This window comes from Corythoichthys intestinalis, chromosome 13, assembly GCF_030265065.1.
Source record: "Corythoichthys intestinalis isolate RoL2023-P3 chromosome 13, ASM3026506v1, whole genome shotgun sequence".
Lineage (NCBI taxonomy): Eukaryota > Metazoa > Chordata > Actinopteri > Syngnathiformes > Syngnathidae > Corythoichthys > Corythoichthys intestinalis.
In genome coordinates this window covers 39,016,219-39,030,969 of record NC_080407.1, presented here as the reverse complement: position 1 = coordinate 39,030,969, position 14,751 = coordinate 39,016,219, and the positions used below count along the sequence as shown (strand labels likewise).

General features: G+C 40.5%; 1 protein-coding gene across 3 annotated transcripts in view; it reads right to left on the bottom strand.

The window, feature by feature from the left end:
* LOC130927666 (oocyte zinc finger protein XlCOF6-like) overlaps window positions 1-14,751 on the bottom strand; it is a 40,575-nt gene that overhangs the window by 23,347 nt on the left and 2,477 nt on the right. For all 3 annotated transcript variants that reach the window (XM_057853606.1, XM_057853608.1, XM_057853609.1), the window contains one exon: window positions 14,352-14,712. In XM_057853606.1, the coding sequence (XP_057709589.1) occupies window positions 14,352-14,712 (361 nt within the window). The remainder of the gene's footprint in view (window positions 1-14,351; window positions 14,713-14,751) is intronic.

Below are 14,751 nucleotides of genomic sequence, written 5' to 3'. Positions count from 1 at the left end.
TGCACTTAACATTTGTTTTTAATCCCATTGTGTTATTTTATATTTGCTGTATTTTCGTGCCACACATTGCTGGAATGTGGAAAAAAAGGCCTACATCACAGCAGTCTGCGGTACAAAAAAGGTCCGGGCCCCTGCATTAGAGGAACCCAGTCCTGGGACACACTAGCTCACATCAGGGTGACAGCATCAACACCTTTAAAAATAACCGTTAAACAGTGGCTGAAAACAAGGCAGACCTTAAAGTGCCTGTGACACGAAAAAGCATGTTTATTTCATAATACACGCGGTATTTTATGCCCCTGAATGATATGGACCGTTTGGATGTGTGTGGAATCGATCGCTATATTTATTTAGTTTTTTGAATCCCGCGCCATGAAAATGAGTGACTTCCGGCTTCGGTCTTGCATTGAGGAGGAGGGCGCTGTGACGTGTACGGTAGAAGACGTTCTCTTCACTATACAGTGTACTGTTGTGTATGAGGACGAAGGATTCAGCTGATTTTGCGGATTAATACTTTTATTTTTTGCATCACGCCAGCCAAACGGCTGCAGAAAAACCTTTCTGTATGCGGGAGAGGCGTATGCGCCTTTTTGGAGTTTCAAAAGGTTCCCATTCACCATGGATATTTACTGTGGGACCATTGGACTTACAAGGAAGTGAGTAAACATCTTGTTTTGTATTATGTCAAATACGAATACAGTGATTACAAAGTAAACACTATAAAACTCCTTTAAATAAAGGACTACTTACGTTTGATCATTGATAGGCATGTAAAAAGCTATCCTCATGCTCATTAGCATTTAGCTGTTAGCGCGTTAGCTACACAACAACTCCAGCCACCCTCCTCCAGGGAACGAACTGTAAATTGCTCTCCGCCGGGCGGTTTGCCGATCCGCAAAGAAACTCGACAACCGGGTCGTCATGTCAAATAATCCAGGCTAGTTATGTGTGATTTTCCACTTCGAAGACTTTGAAACATCCCTCGGTTCGGGTTAGCATGTCGGCTAGCTGTCACTCCTTCTGGTCTGTTTACATTCTCCGAAGCCGGGGAAGGGAAATTACATATGTCCGATTTAGGTGTCATAAAATATCGTTCGGGAGGTGTGACAGTAAAGGTGAAGTCGACTGTGTTGACCATTATGGAGTAATTTTGCCATTTCGTCTTGAATAAATGGATTTTTATTATTTTATATTCCATTTAGCACAAGATTGTTATTTGTCATGACCATGCCATTTATTTAGCAATTGGGGAAAGTACTTGGGTAAAAAGAATATCCTGTAAAAATATTGAAGTAAAGAGACAGAAACAATGACATTTTGCCGCTCTCTTCGTCGCGTTTTCCTCATTGTGAATAGTTCCCCCTCGACGGGCTGACTGGTCCTTCTCAAGCCATTTATATAGCTATTGGGGAAAAATACTTGGATAAAAAGAATATCCTGTACAAATATTGGGAGTAGAGAGAGAGAGACTGAAACAATGACATTTTGCAGCTCTCTTCGTCGCATTTTCCTCGTTCTGAACAATTCTACACACAAGTCACAGTTCAGTACAGCGATCACAGTTAGGTGCGAGTTTATTGAGTAAGATAGCTGTCAAAAAAATTCGTACTTGTATTTTCACATTCGTGTTCACACATTAAAGATTTTTACTCATACTGTATTTACACATTCATGTTCGAATTTAGGTATTTGCATCTGTGACCACAAAATTCTGATGTCGGATTTTTTTGTAGATACTCTCCTTTCGACGACTACAAATCTTGTTTGTGGTCCTGTGGAAGAATTCAAGTTTCGGCTGTGACTGATTAGTGTTGACATGATGTGTGACGGCCCCTGGCCGTTTAATAGTAGGCTGTATTGGCACCATGGAAAAAGTGCTTAGAAAACGGATTTCGTTCCACTACAGTGGATCTACATGACCTCTACATTGTAATTTACATACGATGCTAATTAGTACCAAAAAAAAAGTTCTACTCACGGTTTCCAGTCATTTTTTAGTAATTAGCGTTTTTGTGTCGGTCTTTTTTTTTCCCCCGTGGCGCAGTAATATTGATACGGCGGAGTTGTATCGTCAGTGTATGAAGCCATTTTAGGTCACGTGCACCAATAGAAGACGAGGATTGTTGCTATGGTTTGTAAATCAAACAACATGGCGGCGACCGTGTCAAGCTACGACACGAGCGAAGATGAACAAAAGATAAGAAAACTGCATTCGAAATTTAGTCAAAAGGCATCGAAACGATGCTATATGCATCTCTCATCTGTCCAAGGGCGAAAAAGGGCAGGAATTCGGCCGAAACGGCGGTCAACTTGCTAAGCCTTCGGGGCTACGTCAGACAATGGCTTTCTCTCCAGGCTCCGTCGAAGGATCTTGCTGAAAATGCGTCGACTGGGATTTTTAACGACATTGACTACAGGTAAGCCACACACACGCCTTTTGTTGTGAATAACTATGGGAGTTGGGGGGCTTCGGTCATATCACATATAGGCATGTGCCAGTATGAGATTTTCACGGTACGATAACCGTGAGCAAAAATACCGCGGTTTCACGGTATCACGGTATTGCAATTATAGCTCCAAAATTTTGAGATGTATGGGTTTAAAAAAATAAAAAATAAATAATAATAATAATTTCCATTGAACAGGATTTTTTTTCAAAACATATTTGCAAATAGGAACATGAATATAATGTGAAAATAAATAAACAAAAAATAACATATATTATATAAAATTAAAATAAATACAACCTAGATTATACCCACAGCCACAGCTCAAGTTGCTCAATATTAGAGTAAGAACAAAATAATTGCTTTAAAGAGTAAAAAGACTTCTAAATAAAATTAAAAATATATACTGTATGACTTTTTTTAAGGGTTTAAGGCTCAAGTGAAGTTTCGCCATTTTCAGCCACTGTGTCAGCTCTAGTCTACATGATGCCATGCCTTTGTGTTAAAAAGAACAAAGAATTCATAAGTTAATAAGTTAGTTGAAAATGTATAAGTTAGTTTTATAAATTAGTTAAAATGTAAATATTGTTGAGGAAAGGTTTCATCTAAAAAAAAAAAAGTGAGGAGTGAGACCTCCTTTTCTCAATTAGCGATCTTTGACGTGATTCTTTTTCTTCCCCCCCTTCATTCAAGCTTGTCTCTCACTCAGCGGCTGTGAGACATAAAACCACAATGAAGCTGCTCTCCCAGCTGAGCCTAGGCTAACATTCGTCTTTGTAAGTTTTAGTTAGTTTGTATATTGAATTTGAAAGGAAAATGTGCGTTTTGTTTTTGGCGAACTTTTTAATGGTGCTACTGCTATCCTGTTGAACCTAATCACACGTGGAAAAATACAATTGTACAACGTTTTAAATGTATTCATTTGTATATTTCACCACGATTTGAGAGCTCAATAAATTGAAGAAAAGTACGCCTTGTGTTTGGAGGATTTGTTTGTGGGTTTGCTGGCTGTTTAGCAGAATAGCATCACTGACACTCAAGGCAACAAACGGGAAGGGGTGAGCGCTGCCGCACCAAGCCACTTCGGCTGCATTTTGGCACATGAAAAATAGCGAATACCGTACTAAGGTATGACGGAAAATTTTAGTGGTTTTGAAACCGCGACGTTTTCACACCACGGTTAACCGTGAAACCGGTAACCGGCACATGTCTAATCACATATGAAGTTAAGACTTGCAATGTGAGTTCTGGGCTGTAGCGGTCATTATTATGATGTTATATTGATAACTTTGAGCAAAAAGTTTAGATTGACAAATAACATAGTATTTAGTTTAACTGTAGTTCCAAAAACCTATTTGATAATTTTATTCAGGAAAAAATGGCAGAATAGACAAGCCTAGATAATTTGGATTGGAAGATGATGTAAATATGATATGGATGAAACAGTTCACACATGGTTTATGTGTGTGTGCGTGTTTTTCAGAACACAAACACCCTTCACTGACAGCTACAACTTCTTCTGTGAGACCGTTGTCCATTAAAAGATTAAAAGGAAGTGCTGCGAATGGACAAGCTTGTGGAAATATGGCTTTATTGGGACCATGGAAAAACTGCTTAGAAAATGGATTTCATTCCACTACGCTGGATCTATGCGTTCAATGCATTTTTTCAAAGCCAATACCCTCCTAACTTAGTCACCAGCCAGAAATGTATCTTGATGTGAATACACAAAAATACAGATCTAGTGTTGCTGTTTTTGCTTGTTTTAAGTGTTATATTAATTCTGGCAACACAAAATCTTTATCAAATGTCATAAACACATCTACCAAACATTTGAAACAAGTAGTGGTGCCTTAGTATACACATAGGTGAATTCAGAATGAGAAATGTAGCTAATTTCTTGAAGGAAACACTTCAACATTAATGATTTGCACCCAGCACAATGAAATATATACTGAATTAAGCTAAAGGCTTATGTGTCATATATTGAAAATATCACAACCTACTAGGCAATGAAATATAAGAAATAAAAAATGCACACCATGATCATAAATGGCTGAAAATCAACCGAATTGCAACCACACCCTCCTAAATGTGAATCATGGCAAAAATGGAATAAGACAAAAAATTACAGGGTGATCAAAAAATAATGTGCCAAAATCATAAGGTGATACTTAAAAAATGAAAGACATCACAAAAGAAGTGATGGACACGTGTTGAAGATAACTTCCAAGTTTTATTTCATGTTTCACAAGTGCTCAAATGTGAGCACACCCAGCAGCACGGACAAAATCAAGCCACGATGAAAATTCCTCTCAAACGTGTGTGCATGTCGCAGTTATTGTCTTGATTGCAACTGTTGTTCGATATTTCACATCATCAGTACTTGCTGGACGTGTTGGTATGTTAAAGACAAAGTTCATTATCAATCTTTATGGCGCATAACGTATGTTATACACTAAGTGTATGTTCCACCACTTCCAGCAAATATTGATGACATGAAAGAATAACAGACGCAATCAACGCGGGAGGGAGGAATTCTCATGTCAACTTGATGTTGTCCATGCTGCTGGTGATGGCCATATTTGAATACTATGAAAACATGAAATTGAACTTAGTTACTTCCTACATCTGTCCTAGGTAGTTTTTTTTTTTGTTTTTTTATGTTTTTTGTTTTTGACATGGCATTATGATTTTGGCACAGCCTTTTTTAATCACACTGTATATATACAAAAGGTTGGAATCGTTCAAGTATGGTACTGTTGGTACACAACATTTATTTAAACATGGAAGTGTCTCATACTATATACATATATACTATATATATATATACTATATACACATTATTACACATACAAATATTGAAAAAAACGAATTTAAAATATATATATATGGATATAAAAAATAGTAAAACTGTACATGACAACATTACTCCTCAAAATCGCTTTCATCAAAGTCATCATCCCATCCAAGTGTCTTCTGTTTCCTTGGAAACATTCTCGCATGCTTGTAGAGCTGGGCGGTAAACCGAAAATTTACCGTCACCGAAATTCTTCACGATGACCGACGTAATTTTGACTATGTCGGTAAATTCGGTAAATTAATAAAACAAGAAAATAGTCTTTTCATCCCGCTTTGACTCTGTTGTTCGTCTATGCTCATTCCCCTTTAAGAAAGCAGTGAATGTACTTACGTAGGGAGTCACGTGATCATCAGGAAGCCAATCAAACAGAAGCCCGGTAAGCTAACGCTAGCAGCTAATGCTACAAGCAAAACGTGATGGAGTGTGGCTTAAGGGAGGTACGCCAAACTTTCACCCGACATTTAATAGACTCTTGGTGGCATCCAGACGGGCTTTCACCAGCTGTCCTCCCTTGTTCTCACAATTTCCGGAGATGGTGCTTTCAGTGCTTTCTACCGGTAGCCAGGCCACAGGCTAACGCTAGCCGCTAACGGCCGCTAGCGGCTAACGCTACAAATGAACGTGATGGAGTCGGATAGCGGCTCTAACCTTGTCGAAACGGCTGAATTTAATGAGTGGATTGGGCATGGACTGCATCTAGTAATTACTATGTCGCGTTATTTTGTATCTGACTGTGTGTGATTTCTCTGATAGCTTTTGTGATGGTAAAGCATTCAGCATAAAGCACAAATGGCCCCAGCTATTTTTCTGTATGTGCTTAATTCTGTGTCATTATTGCTATCATAAAATCTTAAGTGTTTCATTTGCAGAAGATCAATATAGCTTTAATGTGTGTCCGTCTGTCTGTCTGTTTGGGGGTTCATGTATGTGTGCATTTATTAAAAAATGCACTGGGGGGGGAGACCCTGAAACCATAAAGTAAACACTTGTATTGAATAATTATGTCACAGCAGCCATTAACAATAAATTGTCTTTTTGAAGTGTACTGTTCGAGCTGCAAGTCATTTGTGTTACAATGACATGTTTGCACAGGCATATCGATTTTGACAATGTACATTGTTCAAGCCATACACTCTGTTATAAATGCTCATACTTGAATTCTTATTGTTTACAATTCATTTGTATAAACCTAATGTCTAGACTGCATGTACATTTGTTAAATATATCAAATTGAATGCTGGTAACTAAATGAACAAGAAACTGGTAATCTGTATTTCATGCATTGATTCAGATTTTCAAATTATATAACAGTCCGCTTGGACGACTTTATCGTCATTTATCGTTATCGAGATAAATCTGCTCCATTTATCGTGATACATGTTTAAGGCCATATCGCCCACCCCTACATGCTTGGCACCGATATAAATCAGTACAAGAAAGTTTTGCAGACATACAGGAACATCTTCCCGTGTCACAATTGGTTGCCTTTCAACTACAGTTGACTACTTGCAAAACAGTATCAGGGGCAGGATTTTTAGTCATCCATGTCACTGCCAACTGCTCATCCTCAATGTCCCACCCATTCCCAATGGGTGAAGGGGCACACATTTTACCTGTCAGACAACGTTTCATAATTGCTGCTTGATAGTTTGCTGTCCTGCAATGTTGGTACAGAGCATCAGTTTTTGGGGGAATAGAATCTTCTGGCAAGACTGACGAGGCCATACAGAAAGATCTGCATTTGGCATCATTTTTGGCAAATGACTGGCCAAACAGGTGGCACGGCACACGTATTTACACAACGTGTTAAATGTTTGTAGGTCAAGTTTAAAACTGCTGCCCAGCTTTGCAAACCCAGCCAGGTATTCTTTTTTATGACGTGCAAAAGAATTTTTTTTTTTGCCTTTGCCATGAAAGGCACAAGCAGAGTCACAACCTGTGAATGGATGGATGCCAATGAGTGCTGAACACACACTAGTGCCAGGAGCTGCAGAGACCTTAGAGACGTCAGTCATCGTTCTGTTGCCTCCTCCTGTGAAAAAAATGCAATTTACACTGTAAATCTATCTGCAGACTTACAGCAATTACTGCCACGTCAGTATCAGGGCTTTTATTGACTACAGCTTGATGTTCTTGAGCCAAAAGGTTTATTTAACCATTGTCACCCATAACAGGTATGCAATAAAAAGTTCTACTGGATTCACTTTCTATACACTGTATATACATTTTATAACAAAAAGTGGTATTGATATCTGGGCTAAAAAAATGGTATCGTTACAACACTAGTTTAAATAAGAATTTTGTGAGCATAAGTTAATAACAATTAACCTTGTGGTAAAGGCGTGCGTGTGGCTTACCCGTAGTGAATGTCGTTAAAAATCCCAGTCGACACATTTTCAGCAATATCCTTCGACGAAGCCTGGGGAGAAAGCCATTGTCTGACGCAACCACGCGGGCTGTGCACGTTTTTTCCAAATTCCTGCCCTTTTTCGCCCTTGGACAGCTGAGAGATACATATAGCATCGTTTCGATGCCTTTTGACTAAATTTCAAATGCGTTTTTCTTATCTTTTGTTCATCTTCGCTCGTGTCGTAGCTTGACATGGTCGCCGCCATGTTGTTTGTTTTACAAACCATAGCAACAATCCTCGTCTTCTATTGGTGCACGTGATCTAAAATGGCTTCACACACTGACGATACGACTCCGCCGTATCAATATTACTGCGCCACGGGGAAAAAAAAAGACCGACACGAAAACACTAATTGCTAAAAAATGACTGGAAACCGTGAGTAGAACTTTTTTTTGGGTACTAATTAGCATCATATGTAAATTACAATATAGAGGTCATGTAGATCCACTTTAGTGGAATGAACCAACAAAATTTTCGCTCAGCCAATACAGCCTATAGGTAATTTTCAGAGATTCTTCCAGTCAGCTGATCATCGCCTCCACCAGCTGGCTGCTTCCCCTCCCACTGTGACGACAACTGATCGACGCAGGACGAACCGACGACGTCACCGCCACTGATTGGCCACGGAAAAAGGCGCCAAGCTTCTTAAACCTGCCGCTGTCAACGTTCTGGGAGGTCGCAATTTGGCAGCATTCTGTCGCGTTCCTCCTCGCTAGCTGTTTGCTCGCCATTCACGCTCGTTTGCATTTTGATCGCTAGTTTGATACACTCCCGCTTTTTCGGTGAGGTCTTTTGTGTTTATTCATTATTGGATCGTTTTTGTTCACCTCTGTAAATAAGAGCACTGAAGCTGGTAAGGGTATGTCGCCATTCCTGTTCAACCCGTTTTCTCCTGTTTTGGAAAGAGTAGGAAGTTAGGTTAGAAGCTGTGTTTTCTTTGTTCCTTTTACATGATCAGGGCTTAGTTAGCGGGTGGGGTTTGAGTGTAATTCCTTTTGTTTGTTGTTTTGGCCTGGGGTTACCCTGAAGTCACGCTTCCTCGGCATTTTGTACATATTCATTGAGAGTTTGATTATTGTGTAAATACAGTGGTACCTCTACATACGAAGTTAATCCGTTCCAGGACCTTGTTTGTAAGTCGAAATGGTCGTATGTCGAGCAGGATTTTCCCATAGGAATACATTATAATTCCATTAATTCGTTCCACAGCCCAAAAACCTTCACTAAATCCTTAAATAATACTGCTGGTACTATTACAAATGGCAACTACACATAGCAAAACAAATAAATTATAAATCAAAATCGGAATAATAATAATAATAATAATAATTCCTGTATTAATGTAACGAATCGGGTTCTAATGTGGCGGACGTTTTTTGCTGACCCTGAACGCACCGCGGGGCTGACTGCCAGAGACAGACCGGTGAGCTTGAGTTTCACTTTCACTTTGAATGTTTTCTTGAGAACACGTCAATTGCGGCAGACAGAAGGTGTTTTTGTTTTGAATAAGTTGTGAAATAAATGATAAAAACGTGGCGAAGTTGGCGATTTCTCTGGAGATGTTACCACAATAAGAATTGTCAGCTTAACTTATAAAGACTGGCGAACGATGGTCGGAGGAGGACCGTGGAGATGTATTGTTGAGCCATTTCACGGATGCCCACCCTACGCTCATATTTTTCTGTCATTTGCATCTTCATTTAGAAGGTGAGCGTCAACTTTTTCCTTGTTTCACCACCTGTACCAACCTTTTCTGAAACCAGTGTTGATTTGTCACACAAGAAAATCCGCCGTGCATTCGTCTGCGGTGCTGCCATTGTCGTCGTATTTCGAGCATGTCGTCGGATGTAGAAACAAATGGCGAGTCAAATTTTACGTCGGATGTCGAAAAGTTCATGTGTCGAAGCGATCGTATGTAGCGGTACCACTGTAAATTTGTGTCCACTTGTACTTTTTGTGTGGATTGTTTTATGTTACGTCTTTCGCGAGCCATCTTTGGCACGTAACATGATGTCACATCAAATCCTTTAATGGCGCATGCACCAAAGCAAAACCAAAAAAAATGGCTGACTGCAGCGTTGTGCGTGGAGCTAACCTGTCAGGTGACAGTGATAAATCACTGGTAGAGTCAATCGCATGTTTTTTCAATATTTTTGTACTTTGTACTTTATTGTACTTTATTATAAGATGTACAGTTCCTGGACTTACAGTGACTGTTGTAGCCCGTAACTGCCTTTGTTTTGCCATAATTAACCAATATTGATTCATATTTATACACTCACCGGCCACTTTATCAGGTACACCTGTCCAATTGCTCGTTAACACTTAATTTCTAATCAGCCAATCACATGGCGGCAACTCAGTGCATTTAGGCATGTAGACATGGTTTAAGACAATCTCCAGCAGTTCAAACAGAGCATCAGTATGGGGAAGAAAGGTGATTTGAGTGACTTTGAACGTGGCATGGCTGTTGGTGCCAGAAGGGCTGGTCTGAGTATTTCAGAAACTGCTGATCTACTGGGATTTTCACGCACAACCATCTCTAGGGTTTACAGAGGATGGTCCGAAAAAGAAAAAATATTCAGTGAGCGGCAGTTCTGTGGGCGAAAATGGCTTGTTGATGCCAGAGGTCAGAGGAGAATGGCCAGACTGGTTCGAGCTGATAGAAAGGCAACAGTGACTCAAATAACCACCCATTACAACCAAAGTAGGCAGAAGAGCATCTCTGAACGCACAGTACGTCGAACTTTGAGGCAGATGGGCTACAGCAGCAGAAGACCACGCTAGGTGCCACTCCTTTCAGCTAAGAACAGGAACCTGAGGCTACAATTTGCACAAGCTCATCGAAATTGGACAATAGAAGATTGGAAAAACGTAGTCTAGTCTGAATAGTCTCGAATTCTGCTGCGACATTCGGATGGTAGGGTCAGAATTTGGCGTCAACAACATGAAAGCATGGATCCATCCTGCCTTGTATCAACGGTTCAGGCTGGTGGTGGTGGTGTAATGGTATGGGGAATATTTTCTTGGCACTCTTTGGACCCCTTGGTACCAATTGAGCATCATTGGAACGCCACAGCCTACCTGAGTATTGTTGCTGACCATGTCCATCCCTTTATGACCACAATGTACCCAACTTCTGATGGCTACTTTCAGCAGGATAATGCGCCACGTCATAAAGCTGGAATCATCTCAGACTGGTTTCTTGAACATGACAATGAGTTCACTGTACTCAAATGGCCTCCACAGTCACCAGATCTCAATCCAATAGAGCATCTTTGGGATGTGGTGGAATGGGAGATTCGCATCATGGATGTGCAGCTGACAAATCTGCACCAACTGTGTGATGCCATCATGTCAATATGGACCAAACTCTCTGAGGAATGCTTCCAGCACCTTGTTGAATCTATGCCACAAAGAATTGAGGCAGTTCTGAAGGCAAAAGGGGGTTCAACCCGATACTAGCATGGTGTACCTAATAAAGTGGCTGGTGAGTGTATATGGCGCATTGGATTAAAGGGCATACTGTCTGCTTTTGAGAAAATTGAAGGCTTTCAGGTGCGCCTTATAGTGCGGAAAATACGGTAGTCTTACAATGAGGTAACTTAGTTACTAACTCAATTATTCTATGGGAGAAGTAATTAGATTCTTAATTCATTAAAGCAATAACTAAATACTTTTTTAAAGCAGGACTAACAACACTGGTCGCCGTATAAAAATCTGAGCCAAAGCAAGAGATGTTATGGAGCTATGGGAGTTATGGGATTTTGACAGTATGATAACCTTAAAGAGATCCACGGACATAAAGACTTGTAGTTCTTAAAAATCCATGTTAATATGAGTCAGAATAATTTGATATTAAAACCCCTCTCGATGTTTTTGTTTTTAGAAAATTTGTAACATTAGCTTAACTAGTCGGTCGCCATTGTTGTCGTCTTAGCAATGCACTCTAGGAAGTGACGTCAACGGGTCATGTCGTCTGTTCAGCCGTTTCAATTTGAACCCCAGCGGAATATTAATGAGCAGGACGAACTGTCGGTATTTCACAAAGCGATCCTTTTTTGGAAACCGCGGAGGCGAACAATACTGACGTGACATTTCTGCTCCTCGTTTTACACATGGAAGCATTTTTAAACATTACCTTTGAATACATCCTGAGTAGAAACGCACAATTGCTGGAATAAGGGCTATACAACAACAAAGATTGCAACAATTGTTGGGCAGTAGTTTGGAGGAACGTCAATCTGGAAGGACAATTTTGGACCGCAGACAGTTTCAGCCCCCAGTATCAGTTGTGCGAGAGGAAACAATAAAGGGCATGATGATGACAATGGCTTCTCTGTGCGTTACCGCAAGAAGCCACATTGCATACAACAGGGGGGAGGATGTTAGCATCATCCGAGAAGGACCACCTGATTACTATAGATGGGTAGTCCTTACTCCTGCCGACTATGAAATTACAAAGTGGGGGGGACTTCCTCTTCAAGATCTAGTCATTGATTTTGTTTCCCTGATTAAAAAACAAAGACAAAAAAAATAATTCTTCCCCTGCTCCAAAATGGCCCAATTATCTCCCCTTTGTTGATTTGAATAAAATTTGTGTTCCAAAATGTGACTTGAAGTGTTTGTTATTTAATATGTATGGGTGTCCAAAACATTTAGGGTGTTAAAATTTGCCCTCCTGCTTAAACAAAACACAAAAAAGATATTTTAAACTTTCAAATCATGTATCACACATGCATGTTGACATTTTGGTAATTTGGTAAAATTGGAGGAGTCTCGGAACAGAACTTGAGTTTTTTGCACCATGTGCTCGTCTTTCACACAATCATGGTGCATATGCTTGTTCTGCAAACGCTCACTCTACACACACTTCCGTTTCCTAAGTTTACACATACAGTGGGGCAAATAAGTATTTAGTCAACTACTAATTGTGCAAGTTCTCCCACTTGAAAATATTAGAGAGGACTGTAATTGTCAACATGGGTAAACCTCAACCATGAGACAGAATGTGGGAAAAAAAACAGAAAAGCACATTGTTTGATTTTTAAAGAATTTATTTGCAAATCATGGTGGAAAATAAGTATTTGGTCAAAACAAAAAGTTCATCGCAATACTTTGTTATGTACCCTTTGTTGGCAATAACGGAGGCCAAACTTTTTCTGTAATTCTTCACAAGCTTTTCACACACTGTTGCTGGTATTTTGGCCCATTCCCCCATGCAGATCTCCTCTAGAGCAGTGATGTTTTGGGGCTATCATCGGGCAATTTGGACTTTCAACTCCCTCCTCACCCCGTGGCGTCAAAATAATAATAACACGAGCGGGGAGCAAAAATCCCAGAACCACACGGGGGGACCTAGTGAATGACCTACAGAGAGCTGGGACCACAATAACAAAGGCTACTATCAGTAACACAATGCGCTGCCAGGGACACATATCCTCATGTCCCCACTGCTGAAGAAACTACATGTCCAGGTCCGTTTTCGGTTCACTAGAGAGCATTTGGATGATCCAAAAGAGGACTGGGAGAATGTGTTATGGTCAGATTAAACCAAAATAGAACTTTTCGGTAGAAACACAGGTTCTCTTGTTTGGAGGAAAAAGAATACTGAATTGCACCATACCCACTGTGAAGCATGGGGGTGGAAACATCATGCATTTTCAGATGAAACCAAAATAGAACTTTTTGGTAGAAACACAGGTTCTCGTGTTGGGAGGAGAAAGAAGACTGAATTGCTTCCAAAGAACACCATACCCACTGTAAAGGATAAGGGTGGAAACATCATGCTTTGGGGTTGTTTTTCTGCAAAGGGACCAGGACGACTGATCTGTGTAAAGGAAATAATGAATGGGGCCATGTATCGAGAGATTTTGAGTGAAAATCTCCTTCCATCAGGGAGGGCATTGAAGATGAGACGTGGCTGGGTCTTTTAGCATGACAATGATCCCAAACACACAGCCAGGTCAACAAAGGAGTGGCTTCGTAAGAAGCATTTCAAGGTCCTGGAGTGGCATAGCCAGTCCCCAGGTCTCAACCCAATAGAAAATCTGCGGAGGGAGTAGAAAGTCCGTGTTGCCCAACGACAGCCCCAAAACATCACTGCTCTAGAGGAGATCTGCATGGATGAATGGGCCAAAATACCAGCAACAGTGTGTGAAAAGCTTGTGAAGAGTTATAGAAAACGTTTGGACTCCGTTATTGCCAACAAAGGGTACAAACAAAGTATTGAGACGAACTTTTTGTATTGACCAAAAACTTATTTTCCACCATGATTTGCGAATAAATTATTTAAAAATCAAACAATGTGATTTTCTTTTTTGCCCACATTCTGTCTCTCATGGTTGAGGTTTAACCATGGTGACAATTACAGGCCTCTAATATTTTCAAGTGGGAGAACTTGCAAAATTAGTGGTTGACTAAATACTTATTTGCCCCACTGTACATGTGTTGCACCACTCGCACTGATGTGCCAATGTCAAAATGAATCAAGTCATATCGTCAAACAACAAGGATTGGACACACTATCGCATCAAAACTAAACGGATGGAACGGATGCCACCAAATGTCAGTTCCGGCTTCTTCAGAAAGAGCCCCACACTCCCCTCAAGGTGAGTAACGTGATACTCACAGAACAGCGAGTGTGATGTGAAGTCGTCACTCCCTGCTGGTCGAACGAAGAGGTTGTCAGCTTGGAATCCTTCTTTTGAACTGCTCCTGCTGCCAGACGGAGGCTCTGCCCCTGTGCTGGCCTCACTCGGACCTCCATCTTCACCCTTCAAGGGTTCACCAGTCCACATGGGGATGTCTATCACCTCCACTTTAACATATGGAGGGTGCTCTTCCCCCTTTTTGAGGGGATGAGGTTGCTGCTGCTTCTCAATTTGAGTGTTCTCCATTTCAATGAAATACTCCTCCTGTTCCTCTTTAATGTGAACGAATTCTTCCTCTACGTTCTTGACGTATAGTGACTCTTCCTCATCCTCAGACTCCTGCAAGACCAAGACCATAATCACACATTATTGACTTTG